Source organism: Entelurus aequoreus, linkage group LG19, assembly GCF_033978785.1.
Source record: "Entelurus aequoreus isolate RoL-2023_Sb linkage group LG19, RoL_Eaeq_v1.1, whole genome shotgun sequence".
NCBI lineage: Eukaryota > Metazoa > Chordata > Actinopteri > Syngnathiformes > Syngnathidae > Entelurus > Entelurus aequoreus.
The window spans coordinates 29,253,501-29,269,717 of record NC_084749.1 but is presented as its reverse complement, the minus strand read 5'-3'; the positions used below and the strand labels follow the sequence as shown (position 1 = coordinate 29,269,717).

The 16,217-nt window shown below is 38.8% G+C and overlaps 1 protein-coding gene across 16 annotated transcripts in view; it reads left to right on the top strand.

Moving 5' to 3' along the window:
* The window catches only part of dock7 (dedicator of cytokinesis 7), a 97,912-nt gene that overhangs the window by 39,944 nt on the left and 41,751 nt on the right, over positions 1–16,217 (top strand). For 7 of the 16 annotated variants that reach the window (XM_062028234.1, XM_062028228.1, XM_062028235.1 and 4 more), the window contains exons 20-24: positions 25–256; positions 4,422–4,586; positions 4,763–4,780; positions 5,144–5,313; positions 14,736–14,825. In XM_062028234.1, the coding sequence (XP_061884218.1) occupies positions 25–256; positions 4,422–4,586; positions 4,763–4,780; positions 5,144–5,313; positions 14,736–14,825 (675 nt within the window). Of the gene's footprint in view, positions 1–24; positions 257–4,421; positions 4,587–4,762; positions 4,781–5,143; positions 5,314–11,429; positions 12,035–14,735; positions 14,826–16,217 lie in introns of those variants that run through there. The other 9 variants (XM_062028236.1, XM_062028232.1, XM_062028238.1 and 6 more) reach the window with 4 other exon arrangements.

Genomic DNA, 16,217 nt, shown 5'->3' with positions numbered 1-16,217 from the left:
AACGCTCTCATTCTGTTATTCTAGGACCAGTATTTGGATAAGTTCTTCGCCTTGGTACATGCCCTTGATGAGCACATGTTCCCAGTCAGGATAGGAGACATGAGAATCATGGAGAACAACCTGGAAGCTGAGCTGAAGTCCAGCTTGGCTGCTTTGAACTCTTCCCAGCTGGAACCAGTTGTTCGATTCCTTCACCTTCTACTTGACAAGTTGGTGTTGCTTGTGGTCCGACCACCAGTCATCGCTGGACAAATTGGTATGTTACTCCATTCCGTAGACACTTACTAAATATTCGGGGGTAGTAGAATTATACGGTTCTGATAGAGTCTGAAAATCTTCAATAATGCAGGGGTGTCGTAAGGTCTGGGAAAGTGATGATGATGGCGAAGTGCCCATGACTGAAGGGGGCCCTAGGAAATAGTAAAACACTAGTATATTATAAATAAAATCCCTGGCAGCACAGTTTATTTTAAGTGAACTAAGTACTGCTCAGTGGCTGTGTGGTTAGAGTGTCCGCCCTGAGATCGGTAGGTCGTGAGTTCAAACCCTGGCCAAGTCATACCAAAGACTATAAAAATGGGACCCATTACCTCCCTGCTTGGCACTCAGCATCAAGGGTTGGAATTGGGGATTAAATCACCAAAAATTATTCCCGGGCGTGGCCACCGCTGCTGCTCACTGCTCCCCTCACCTCCCAGGGGGTGATCAAGTGTGATGGGTCAAATGCAGAGAATAATTTCACCACACCTAGTGTGTGTGTGTGACAATCATTGGTACTTTAACTCTTAACTTTACTTTGTCTAGTATTCAGTGCAATAGAGCTCGCTAATTTAGAGTCATTAAAATCTGTATTTCAAAGCCCATATATTGTTTTGCATTTACTAAATGATTACCAATACTATCAGGGTTTCCCCCAGCTTGAAATCTACATGTTGCAGTGTGGGCGTGGCTGCTAGGGACGTGGTCAATGTGACATCATCATATTATTTGCATAATTGTTTGATGATGCTTATATATATATATATATATATATATATATATATATATATATATATATATATATATATATATATATGCTAAAAATAATTTCTATACATTTAAAATACTACTAATAACAAAAACTTAACATTTTGTCATATCGTTTTGCTCTATTTTTATAATACCGGTAGTTATTATTGTACAATGTAACACGGGCTATAAGTCTTTCAAGTAGAGGAAACTGATTTTCAGGTACTCTTAAACATGAGTACAGTCTACAACAACAGATAAAATATATAAACATGCTAGATTTTACAAAGAAAACTTTACTTAGAAAATTATAAATATCTCCATATCAACAGGAACAACGGAATGAAGGTTAAAAATATGTCCTCGTCTTGTCGCCAAGGCTCCAGACACTTGCATGCGCCTTGCTTACGGTTGATCAAAGTTTTTCAGTGGCCACATTTTCTGTGCATCACTAGTCAATAGTGCTTAAATAATATAGGCGATATATCCATTCATACAATATATTACCTATTGTGTTTCCACGTTAAAAAAAAAATCCTAGTTTTTAAGGCGTGGCGGCTTCAATTTAGCCGTGCCGCAGCGCCAGGATCAGATACATATAGTGGAAACCTTGACTATTAAGTGAGGGTGCACAATAAATATGGTACAAATAATTACCAGGCCAACATGAATAATTATCACAATCATTGGCCATGTATGTTTAACACACAAGGATTTGACTTAGTAGAATGTGTCTCATTGTTCAATGTAAGAAAAAAAGAAAAACGCAACAACTGCGAGAGAGCGCAGAATGACGTCAAACTGATAATTCTGATAACATTTAAAGGCCTACTGAAACCCACTACTACCGACCACGCAGTCTGATAGTTTATATATCAATGATGAAATCTTAACATTGCAACACATGCCAATACGGCCGGGTTAACTTATAAAGTGCAATTTTAAATTTCCCGCTAAACTTCCGGTTGAAATTGCCTTTGGATGATGACGTATGCGCGTGACGTAGCCAGTGAAACAGAAGTATCGGTACCCCATTGAAGCCAATACAAAATAGCTCTGTTTTCATTTCATAATTCCACAGTATTCTGGACATCTGTGTTGGTGTATCTGTTGCAATTTGTTCATTGCATTATGGAGAAAGAAGCTGAGCAAGCAAAGAAGAAAGTTGTCGGTGCGAAGCGGAGTATTTTGCGAGGGAAGTCAGCAACACAACACAGCCGGTGTTTCATTGTTTACATTCCCGAAAGATGCAGTCAAGATCGAAGAACTCGGACAACAGAGACTCTTACCAGGAGGACTTTGACTTCGATACACAGACGCCTGTAGAGAACTGGGACAACACAGACTTTTACCAGGATTACTTTGATTTGGATACACAGACGCAGACGTGCTACCGTGAGTACGCAGCTGCGCTTCCAAACATTTGATCGCTTGCCCGTACGTGCGTGTCACGTACGTAACTTTGGGTAAATATATAAGCTTTATGAACCTTGGGTTAGGTGAACGGTCCTTTGGGCTGAGTGATTGTGTGTGTTGTGCAGGTGTTTGAATTGTATTGGCGGGTTATATGGACGGGAGCTAGGAGCTAGCATAACCAACACCTAGGTGTTTGTTATGCGGGATTAATTTGTGGCATATTAAATATAAGCCTGGTTGTGTTGTAGCTAATAGAATATATATATGTCTTGTTTATTTACTGTTGTAGTCATTCCCAGCTGAATATCAGGTCCCACCCGCCTCTCACAGCATCTTCCCTATCTGAATCGCTTCCACTCCCCAGTAGTCCTTCACTTGCACTTTCCTCATCCACAAATCTTTCATCCTCGCTCAAATTAAGGGGGAAATCATCGCTTTCTCGGTCGGAATCGCTTTCACTTCTGGCCGCCATCACTGTAAACAATAGGGAACTTTGCGGAAATGTTCAACTGACTACGTCACGCTACTTCCGGTAGGGGCAAGGCTTTTTTTTGTCAGATACCAAAAGTTGCGATCTTTATCGTCGTTGTTCTCTACTAAATCCTTTCAGCAAAAATATGGCAATATCGCGAAATGATCAAGTATGACACATAGAATAGATCTGCTATCCCCGTTTAAATAAAAAAAAATCATTTCAGTAGGCCTTTAAATATGGTTCAGATTAAAAAAAAAAATAAAATAAAAAAAAAACGCTCAGTGAGACAAGATTACGTCTACACTGTATGGGGGTGAAGGTGAGCAAATTAAGCGTTCCTAAATGCTGTAAACAACCTTTCGTAAATTTCCCCTGAGCTCAATGTAAACAAATATCACGTCGATTGTTAGGGAGTTTTCGGTTGTCCCGATACAACTTTTTCACTTCCGATATTGATATTGGAGCCTTGAGTATTGGCCGACACCGATATTAAACCGATATATCAGCATAAATCATAGTAAATACTTGTATTATTTTGTAGTGTGGAATGTTAGAAAAGTGTTGATCAAGTGGAATTACTTTGAGAACAATAGTAAATTTTTGACATACTTACACCATCTTAAAATTGAACTAGAGTGGTAATTTGTTGTTGGCGATACCTAGTGGTCACAATAATTAAGTCTAGCTCATGACGCAGTAAGTTGATTAATACGGACACATGTTAGTGTGTACTTTCTTATACTCTTCTGCCTTGGGGACTTTGTATATGTAAGTAATATGCAACTACAATTATTTGATACTTATTTACATTGACAAATATTGTGTTTTAGACTGCAATATTGTTCAATTAAGGACACTCATCGTCATAGCTGCTATTTACTAGTAGCCTATAGCTTCCCATAAATGGCTTGACTAAAATACAAGAAAATGCCAACCTTGTGTGCGTATCATAAGACAGCTTTGCACAAGTTAACGCACTGCAGGACTGTTTGTATCAGAGCTCATATCGAAGATTTTAAATACAATAAATTGAGGTTCAACACATCAAACCTCATCAGCCACTTGAAACTCCAGCATTGCTAAATAAGCTGCACTTCTAAAGAAACTGCCGCAAAGAAAGGTGACCACAAACTACAGGTAAATATAAATTTGTAAAATAATAGATATAAATAAGTTCTCTGTATCATATCTGCTTGAAAAGAAAATCTTGCATCCCTATTATTAAGTTACAAGGTAAATTATTTCTAAACATCAATAGGGCAAGATTGATGTTTGTTTTGATTACATATTTAAACCATACGTATATTCTTTATTTAATCAAATCCTTTATTTCAAAACACATGAGTGCACCTAATAATTGTTACTCTGCACTTATTGATGACTAGTAATAACTATTAATTAAGTAAAGCCTCACTTAATATAATGTGCAGGTTTTGTGTGCATATCTCAGCAAAGGGACTGACTGTATCATTTTAGTAAACTTTGTACTTGCGTCTGTTTGTCTGTGGTTTATGTGTTTTAGTGAATCTTGGCCAGGCATCATTTGAGGTTATGGCATCCATTGTAAACCGTCTCCATAAGTACCTTGACACCAGCCAGGACATGCACGGTCGCAACAGCCTGCTGTCTTCATACATCCATTATGTCTTCCGGTTGCCCAGCACCAACCCTAATGCACCTTCTGCAGGTATTTAACCATGGAAACTATTTTACTTCTGAGAAAACTACTTTTTTTCTTCTTCTTGTTTTTACATTCAACCTCAACAAATCCCTTGTCTCTATCTGTCTGTTAAACATTTTCTACCACATTTTCACATTTCTTTCTCCTTCCACAATATTTTTTCTTCTGCCTGCCTACTAAAGCCAAAACATCCTTTTCAGGTACATATGGTCCGCTACATTTTTTTTATGTCACAAAATGTTCCTTTAGCTCGTTGTTTGCGCTTTAATTTGTTATCCCTGCTGACATTTCACATTTCTTTTGAATTATTACTGTCAATGATTTAGTGGCATATTTTGCTATTTATGCAGATAGCAGCCATATTTATATACATTGATTCCTATTCACTAATTCTGTCGCTCCCCTTTTGCAAATACAAAAGTATTGCTTAGTTTAAGAGATAACAAATTCCATTGACATTATTGCAAGTATAGATGTTCTCTCTAAGAATCTGCCCATATGAGCTTGTGGCTAGACAATGTTAGTAATAGTAGTTGATTTCTTCTATGTGTGTGTTGTACCAGGCCCTGGAGGGCTGGGAGGTTCTGTTCACTATGCCACCATGGCTCGATCAGCAGTTCGACCAGCCAGCCTTAACCTCAACCGCTCTCGTAGCCTTAGCAATAGTAACCCTGATATCTCTGGTACGCCCACGTCTCCTGACGATGAGGTTCGCTCCATCATTGGCAGCAAGGTAAGTTTGTCAAACATTCATGTGGTTCTAACTTTTTATCTCAGAAATAATTTTTACCCTGTTTTTTATATACACTATAAAGCAGTATGTACAGTCGTGGTCAAAAGTTCACTTACACTTGTAAAGAAGATTATGTTATGGCTGTCTTGAGTTTCCAATAATTTCTACAACTCTTATTTTTTTGTGATAGAGTGATTGGAGCATATACTTGTTTGTCACAAAAAACATTCATGAAGTTTCGTTCTTTTATGAATTTATTATGGATCTACTGAAAATGTGACCAAATCTGTTGGGTCAAAAGTATACATACAGCAATGTTAATATTTGGTTACATGTCCCTTGGCAAGTTTCACTGCAATAAGGCGCTTTTGGCCATCCGCAAGCTTCTGGTTGAATTTTTGACCACTCCTCTTGACAAAATTGGTGCAGTTCAGCTAAATTTGTTGGTTTTCTGACATGGCCTTGTTTTTTCAGCATTGTCCACATGTTCTCAATGGGGTTTAAGTCAGGACTTCGGAAAGGCCATTCTAAAAACTTAATTCTAGCCTGATTTAGCCATTCCTTTACCACTTTTGACGTGTTTGGTGTAGGGCTGGGCGATATGGCCCTTTATTAATATATCGATATTTTTAGGCCATGTCACGATACACGATATATATCTCGATATTTTTCCTTAGCCTTGAATTAACACTTGATGCATATAATCACACCAGTATGATGATTCTTTGTGTCTACATTAAAACACTCTTGTTCATACTGCATTCATATATGCTAATTTTAAATGTTCATGCAGAGAGGGAAATCACAACTAAGTCAATTTACCAAAACTGTATTTATTAAACAGTTATTAAGCAGTGGCACAAACATTCATGTCATTTCCAAAACAGAAAGTGCAAGATTGTCAGAGACATTTTAAAACAAGCTATTAGTGCACTTTTGTGTATGATGTCACTAAGAGGACATGTCAAAACAACACTAAATTAAAGTGCACTTTTTGTACAGAATGCCACTACAATAGTTTAAAACAAAGTGCACCTTTGTGCATGATGTCACACAAGATATTTCAATAACTGTCAAATAAAAATGAGCTGCATAATAGGAAATCAAATAGTGCATGTCCTTCACTATGTAGTATGTTACTGCGGACATTATCTCCTTCTGTTGTTGGCTATTTTTTTCATACGGTGTTGATCTGGAAATGGAAGACGCCAGGCTCATTTGGGTCAGTGCATTTTGTTGGGTGTGGCACCGGCCGAGATGTTGACATGCGGGGTTTCAAGCACTCTTCATTCTCTAGAGGGTGACTTTTCAAAAGCTACAAATCAGCAGTGTTGCTACTTTTTGTAGCGACGCTTTTGCCGCATACTTGACATATTACGGTTGTCTGTTCAACATCTTCCCGCTTGAAGCCAAACCACCGGCAGACGATGGACCCTGTGCTGTTTTTCTTGGGAATTAATTCTTCTTCCTCCATTTGCTACCAGATTTTCACCTTCTTTCTCTCGTATTACCACTCGCACCACTGCGCTAGCATCACAGCTCGGCATCCATTGCTTTTGGTCTCCCCTAGAGGGAGGGGGTTACCCACATATGCGGTCCTCTCCAAGGTTTCTCATAGTCATTCACATCGACGTCCCACTGGGGTGAGTTTTCCTTGCCCTTATGTGGGCTCTGTACCAAGGATGTCGTTGTGGCTTGTGCAGCCGTTTGAGACACTTGTGATTTAGGGCTATATAAATAAACATTGATTGATTGATTGACAGCTAACTTTACCCATTCCGCTACCTCTTTGCTCCGAGTAGCGTATGACGTTGCATGCGCGTCAGTATGTGACGTACGTAGGAAGGTGCGCTTGTTTTATGTCTCTGTGAGAAGGAGAGACGAGAAAGAGTGAGAAAAGCCTCTAGTGTAATGCCCACAGCTAAAAACAACTGCGTGAGAACGTATACTCGAATACTCACCATATAGTAATTTTCTATATCGCACAGAGACAAACCCGCGATATATCAAGTATATTCGATATATCGAGTATATTCGATATATCGCCCAGCCCTAGTTTGGGGTCATTGTTCTGTTGGAACACCCAACTGCGCCCAAGACCCAACGTCCGGGCTGATGATTTTAGGTTGTCCTGAAGAATTTGGAGGTACCGTATTTTCCGCACTATAAGGCGCACCTAAAAACCTCCAATTTTCTCAAAAGCTGACAGTGCGCCTTATAATCCGGTGTACCTTATATATGGACCAATATTGAGCCACAACAAACCTAGACTTAATTTTCATAAAGTTTAGGTCTCGCAACTACGGTAAGCAGCCGCCAACTTCTTTTTCCCCGTAGAAAAAGAAGCGCTTCTTCTACGGTAAGCAGCCGCCAACTTAATTTTCCTCCGTAGAAGAAGAAGAACTTCTTCTATGGTAAGCAGCCGCCGACTTCATTTTCAGTAGAACACGGGAATAGAGCAGCAGTGAGAGAATTTAACATAAACGAATCAATGGTGTTTAATTCGGACACTGAAGAAGAACAATTCGAGGGATTCGTGGATGAGGAATAACTTTATAAAGTGAGCTTTACATGTTTATTTCGTGTGTTGTGTTGTGTGACATTAACGTTTGAGCAACGTTGAGTTATTGATATTGTTATTGCTCTGCACTATTTCGAGTGTTACTATATTGTGATTGCACTAACGTTTGATTTACCGTAACAGTATCACTGTTTTTTACGTGTTTATTGAATCAGGGAAAAGTTCCCCTCCACTATGTGATATAAATGTTGCACTACTTGTTATACTTTACTGTTGTTAAAAGATAAACAAAACACCACGTCACTGACTGTTTATTTATTTTGGAAGTGAACAGAGTTGTCAGAACGCTGGTTTGTAAGCTATTAATAAAGTTTGACTGATCTATCTGACTGTTTTGTTGACATTCACTTTAGCGCAGCTCCATCTAATGCAGATGGGCATTGTACGGCCCGCGGGCCGCATCCGGCCCTTTGCGCACCCCTGTCCGGCCCGCGTGAGGCCAATCATAAATTACAAAATAAATTTCAAAAAGTATCTATGTCGAGTGTGCATTACAACGGTGCTGCTTTTGTTTTGAAAAGCGTTATTTGTATTACTTCTGTGTGGACGTATGCGCGTGTGCGATTGTGAGTGAATTGAACGGCGCAATCACAAATTACAAAATAAAGTTTAAAAAACATCTATGTCGTGCGCGCAATACAACTGTGCTGCTTTTATTTTGAAATGTGTTATTTATGCCGTATGTCCGGGGGGAACCTGTGAGTGAAGGTGCATAGAGACAAGTGATGAGACGCTAAAAAAAGAAAAGTTGATGACGAATGGCGTGTTTTCAACAAGACATGGACTGGCAAGTATTTCTTTACATAAATTAATGGTAAAGCTGTGTGCTTAATTTGTGGTACACAGCTTGCTGTGTTTAAAGAATATCATTTTAATCGCCACTACACGAAGAAACACGAGGGAAAATACCGGAATGTGTCTGATGAAGTGCGCACAAGGGAGGCCGATGCGTTGATGGTAAAACTGCAAACCCAACAAGGACTTTTTGCCATATTTCACACCCCCAGAGATGCAGCCATCAGGACAAGTTTCGTCATTTCTCACAAAAGCGCCAGAAAAAGTAAGGCGTTTTCTGACTGAGAGTTTATTAAGGAGTGCTTATTGGACTCTGTTGCGCTGATATGCCCGGAGACATGGACTGTTTTTCTCTGGCTTTGGATGAGATCTGTGATGTACGTGACACACAGCTGCTCTTCTTCTTACGTGGGATAACTGCAGACTTTCAAATCACGGAGTAGCTGGCAGCCATGCAGTCAATTAAAGAGACAACCACAGGTAATGACTTGTTCACAGAGGTAAATGTGTGTTTGGACATGTTAGGACTGAAATGGGACAAGCTGGCAGGTGTGACAATCCAATCCTCTTTATTTATATAGCACATTTAAACAACAAAATGTTTCCAAAGTGCTGCACAACAATATTAAAAACAATATTCAAATATTATCCTTAGCTCCACCAATGACTGAATAAAAAGAAAAAACAATTACATATAAAACCAATATAAAAAACAATATAAAATAAATACGATTAGAAACTATTTTTAACAACAGATGGTTGTCCAAATCTGATGGGGAAAAATGTTGGATAATGCAGGATAAAGTGACCATCAACAGCAATCTGCTTTTGTATAAAGTTAAGTTAGGTTAAATTAAATTATTATTATTATTATTAATTATTATTATTATTATCATCATTATTATTTATCTTACGGTATATCAAAAAAAGTATTGAGCAAAATTTAATTGAAATATTGTCGTGTGGCCCTCCAGCAGTGCTCGGGTTGCTTATGCGGCCCCCAGTGAAAATTAATTGCCCACCCCTGATCTAATGGATGCATAGGTGCGCCTTATAATCCGGTGCGCCTTGTATATGAACAAAGTTTGGAAATATGCCATTCATTGAAGGTGCGCCTTATAATCCGGTGCGCCTTATAGTGCAGAAAATACGGTAATCTTTCTTTTTCATTGTCCCATTTACTCTCTTTAAGGCACTAGTTTCATTGGCAGCAAAACAGGCCCAGAGTATAATACTACCACCACCATGCTTGACGGTAGGCTTGGTGCTCCTGGGATTAAAGGCCTCACCTTTTCTCCAAACATATTGCTGGGTATTGTGGCCAAACGGCTCAATTTTTGTTTCATCTGACCATAGAACTTTCCTCCAGAAGGTCTTATCTTTGTCCATGTGATCAGCAGAAAAGTTTAGACGAGCCTTAAGGTGCCGCTTCTGGAGCAAGGGCTTCCTTCTTGCATGGTAGCCTCTCAGTCCATGGCGATGCAAAACACGCTTCCTTTGACTTTCCCATTGTCGCGTTTGTAACAGAGTCTAATGACTGCATCACATGAGCTCTATTTAAATGCGTTCAGAAAAGTCAACAGGTGTCATCAATCATAATCACTCACATGAAGTTAAGAGGCCATGCCATGAAGCTAATTTGATTTGATTGTAACTTTTCTACATCACCAAAATTGATAATGTATGTTGCTGTATGTATACTTTTGACCCAGCAGATTTGGTCACATTTTCAGTAGACTCATAATAAATTCATAAAAGAACCACACTTCATGAATGTTTTTTGTGACAAACAAGTATGTGCTCCAATCACCCTATCACAAAAAAATAACAGTTGTAGAAATTATTGGAAATTTAAGACAGCCATGACATTATGTCCTTCACAAGTGTATGTAAACTTTTGACCACGACTGTAAATCTGTTGGCCACTTGATGTCATTGCACTCTTTGACTTCCGTGCACACATTGCACGTGCTTATCAAACTTCAATATTTACTAGCGCTGACATCTTAGGCCCATATTGATTTTGTGATTTATTTTAGATATCTAGTATAACACTGACTCTGTCGTCATTACCCACGCCGGGTTGTCTACCTTCCATGCTCACAAGTGACCTTGAGGTCTATTTCATCAGCATGTAAACTAGATATAGTGTGTAAACATCAGTCTGGACATCTTATCGCTAACCTGTTATTCAGCTGCATGCTGTGAAGAAAATGCACAACTCTTGTACATTCGGTTTTGATTGAAAAAAAGGATACAAAAAGTTGATTATATTTTAATGTCACACTGCACAGGTAGCATTATTCTACGTATTGCTCTGGTTCTTTTGTGAATGTTATTATTGTACACATCTTTACATGTACTGTATTCTGTGTTCATTATTACTTTTGACTCCGCCCCAAATTATTTTTAACCAGTGAGTGAGTGGCTGGTGTATTGTGATTCTTCAATGGTTGTGTTGAATTTGAATGTTTCATGTGCTGTTAATATTTTACTTTTCTATTCGTGTTTCTGAGTGAGGGGAAGTGAATTCTTACTAAAGCATGAAATAGTTATTTACTGTGGTGATTTTTTTATTTACTGACAGATGATATTTTTGGCCCTTGTAACCATCCCGCAATCCTGACCTCTAAACATCTTTAACTTGTGAATATTCCTTCCCTCCTCCTTCCCTCCATGCTGCTCGCTTATTGCCTTGCTTCCTGCCTGCCTTGTGTCATTTTGACCATGGCCGCCCTAGGGCTTAGACCGGTCCAACTCTTGGGTACACACCATGGGTTGTAAGAGTGCCCCTTGGGGATCCAGCCCTGGGTCTCCTCCAGAAACCATGCAGGTGGTTTTATGAATGCCCCGCCCTCTGCATTGCTTCATTTGCTCCACTAAAAATAACCCACCATGCTCACCCCGGAAGAAAACTGACATATTTGGAGTTTTGGTGTTGTGTTCCCATGATCCATCATCTTATTAAAAGTTATTTAGTTTGCACACAAGTAGTACAAGACAAAAAATGTTTTCCTGTTTCTCAAAATAGACAATTTTACTATACCAAAACTTCATAATATTTCAGTAGTCTACTAAAATTACAGTCACAACTCTCCCATGATCCCAAAAATGGGAATGTCAGCTTGCCCCCATGATCACCCCACATGTAGATGGTGTTTAATCTTATAGTCACTTGCGTCCCTACTGAACACCTCTCTTTTTCTCTGTAATTATTATGTATTATGTATGTACAGTACTGTAGTTGGTTTATGCAGCGGTTTCTTTGACAATGCCTGTGGTTACTTGGACTGAAATAATAATGATTATTTTTAATTTTAACAATTTTTTGCTCACTAATACTAACAAAATACACTACATTATCTGATTATGCTAGAGTAGGCTATAGATGAACATGCTGTAGTTGCACTTTCACATGTTTTTATATCGCAGTAAACACCCATCTGTTATATTTTGTGCTGTTCTTGTTCTGATTTTAAAAAGCTGTTTGCAAGATTATTTGTAATACTAGTGCAAGATTCCAAGTATTTGTTGATGTGTAAAAATGTGTAAAGCGATACAAACCATTTTTTTTATAAATGGTTGGCAATGAGGTGGCAACTTGTTCACAAGTGCAGCTGAGATAGGCTCCAGCCCCCAGGTGACCCCGAAAGGGACAAGCGGCAGAAAGATAGGCTCCAGCCCCCAGGTGACCCCAAAAGGCACAAGCGGCAGACAATACATGGATGAATGTACTTAGAATAAGATGATTGCGTTCCATGTAAACATGGTAGGGATGTAACAATAAACAATTGTGCTTGTCCAGGGTGTACCCCGCCTTCCGCCCAAACGCAGCTGAGATAGGCTCCAGCACCCTCCGCGACCCCGAAAGGGACAAGCGGTAGAAAATGGATGGATGATCACCGCGGTAAAACCCTTCACAGTTATTACTGGTATTACCGTTTTGAATGAAAATGATCAAAAATCATGATCGATAGCCCCACTTTGATAAACTGAAGGTTGAACGCTAGCTTAAATGCTCACATGAAAAAGAAAGAGACATTATCGTCTTTCCCCATTCAAAAAACAACATACCCAATCTAAACTTATTTAAACACATTGCTGTCTGAGCAACTAAGCTATTCAATTGTGCATATTGAACAGAGAGATCGATATATACTCAAGAGGTGTTTTTACGGTGCGTTCAAGGAGGACGCCACAAAGCCCGCCTGAACACGCTTATCAATGAAGCACAAGAAATACAAAACGTGCAAAATAGTGGTCTTTCTAACACTGGGTTTATTGGTTTTAATTATTTAAAATAAACGATTTTAGTGTGTGTATAAGTACTTCAACAATTCCACAATTCAACAATACCGCGATAATAATAACTGTGATCATTTTGGTCACAATAACAGTGATATTAAATTTTAAGTCTGTTACATCCCTAAAACACACCATTGCATTTTTTAATTAGGCCCCCTTCACAGTGTCATGATTAGGATGATGATTGGCATCGTGGAATGAAACATGGAGCTGTCGTGGTGAGCGTATTACATTGCATCTAAACTTGACATGAAGCATGTCCGCCATGGCAATCGTAGAGAAACTGTGGATGGTTCAAAAAATTGCTACGATCCAACTATTGTCTTGCTAATCGCATCTAGTCTCCTCAGAACCTGTCAGAACGCAAGCAAGCATGGTCCCTAATTGTGTTCATCGGGATCAAATAGGGGAAAAAAGGAAAAATGCTCCAACTTGCTGAGTTGCAATCCAATACGATATGTTACGCACAATTAGATATCATAATTAGATAACATAATTATAACTGATGACCTGTTCCAAAGACATCACAAACGGATACGCGTAGATGCACTCCCAACTGCCTCACTACTGCTCTTCTGGCCCTTCTGTCTGCTGGCGTAGTAGCTGTTCCACTTCTTGCTCTAGGGCAATGACATCACTATATAATAGTATGCTAAATGTGATGTTAGCTAAATGTGATGTTATCTTCATCAGAAGCTCCTGCCATGGTGAATGTCCTCAACGAAATAAGCAAGGACCATACATCAGCCTCTTTGGTTTACCAGGTCTAATGGGCACCCAAAATCGTTTCAGAGCACAGCAGAACATAACTGACGTATGAGAACGTACAAGAGCACATCAAATCGGCGCGCCAATCGTATCTGATCACATCTGAACGGGTCAACCATTGCGTCAACCATTGCGTCACAAAACCTAATAAAATTATCTTCTGAGGAAAAATGTAATCACTGATTCAATGACCAGCTACGAGTAGTTAATCGTATCGATCACATGACAGTGTGAACAGGGCATAAACTATGAATTTGAAATACATTTAATCAGGGAAACTAAGAGTTGTAATTATAATAGAAGTGGAGACGAGTAGTTAATCGTAGCGATCACATGACAGTGTGAACAGGGCATAAACTATGAATTTGAAATACATTTAATCAGGGAAACTAAGAGTTGTAATTATAATAAAAGTGGAGAAAAAGAGTGGTGTTCATCAGCCTCTTCCTTAGCATAATTATGTCATAATTTTACTATAATCATAATTATTCATTGTCTTTAATTTAGCCCCCGCTCATTTGCATGGGTTCCTACTAACCTCTCATTCCATTCACTGGAGCATGTTCTATGGGAATGAATGTGTCTGTCTGTGTGTTCTTTCTCACTTTCTATTTTCATATGTGAGTTGTCCTATGTTGATCTGACACTAGTAACATACCATGCCATGTGATGTCCACATCCAGCATTATTAAAAGCAATAACCCTTAATTATTAATCACAGTCTCATAAGAGTCTACATTACAATATTTATATTTTAAGATTTATTATCCAGTGCCACAAAATGTTAGCCATGTCGTGTGTGTAGTTGTTGTGTGTCCGTATGTGTGTAAATGTGTGTAAGACATCATAGAAAGGTGTTGTGTGTAGAAATCCAGACACCTTTTGCTTTATACTGTAAAGAAAAGGTGCAACCACATGCTTTTGTTGCTCCTCCACTAATGTTGTTGTCACCTTCCATTCATTCCACCCATAGGCCATGGAGCGCTGTGGCAATCGCATGTCTTCGCACTCAGAGAGCGCCAGTTTCTTGCAAACTTTAACAGGACGGTTGCCCACAAAAAAGGTAGAGCCACTTGCACTGGGGGAGGAAAACACCCCATCCTCTAATTGCCCCCTCACTTGTCTTGTCTGTGGATGTACAGTATGGCTCCAGATTGTTCAGTGTTGTTTGTGGGTTGTGGTGTCTTGCTGAATGTCAATGATCATAACTGATTGTTTTGAACCTTTTTAATGGAATGAGTCTTGCAAGTACTGTTATTTCCAAAACTGTGTGTATGCTGTTGATGAATGATCATCATTCTAGGTTGAGCAGAAATTCAAAAGATGTCTATGATCTGTCAACATGAGACCTGACATAATGCATATCAGCATGTGTTGTGTAACTATTTTCTCCAGAACATTCAAGTGCTTCTCAAGGTTCGCTTCCTTGTTTAGTTTTAATTAAGTACTCTTAAAGGGTCAGGAAAGAAATCATAGCAATTTCAAATGTACAATTTTAGAAGGCACTGATTACTTTTAATTTAAAATAGGTCAGACTTCAATACTTGTAAGATTGTGGTCTTGAGTATATGTTTGGTGGAGAACATTTTAAACAAATGCACACATTAATTAGAATTATGACACTTGATTTGTGTTAACACACAAATCAGATACACACTGGCATTTCTTACTTTTTGTATCATCAGCGGTAAGTAACATTGTAAACTTCTATATAATTTGCATGGCCATAAGACTGCATGATGCCTATGGTTGCATTCTGTTTTTTTAATTACTTGTGTGAAAATGTAGATAATACGTATCGGATTTGTTTTGTTGTAAATTTTGCTTAAATTTTTTGCTTCACTGTCACTTTAATAACCCGTTTTTTGAGTCTGTCTTTGTTTCTGTGGCGTTCCCAAATTGCAAATGAAACCATGCTCCACCCTCTCTCTAAATATCATTTATATTTTGAAAATGTCCACTGTTTAAATAAATATCTGGAAGTTGTCACCTCAAAAAACATTATGTTGAAAAGCTGTTTTTTAGCAGCATTTATGTCACTGTTTGTTGCACATTGGTGTTATGCGCATGCCACGATTAGACAAAAATAATACATTATCTTACCTTGTTTTGTGGTTTCTCGTAGCCTGAATAAAAGGGGCAGAAGTTCCTCCTCCTCTGGCTGAGATCTTGACTTAATGTCTAAATAAGAGCGTCCACCTCATTGTGATGTCACAAAGTAGCCAGACTGCAAAACCCCCGTGAACAGAGGCATCCAAAACTGCATGCAAGCTCACACCAAAATGCATGAACATTACGATTTGACGTTTTGGCATTGTTTAACACAAGTGTCCAACAATGTAACATTTATAAGTCAGAAAAGACAAAATTCATCAAAGGTCCTCCTTAAGCAGTAGCTTGTCTTGATCAATTTTAGTGCCTAATAAGACTGTAGGGATGTAACGGATTACCGTCA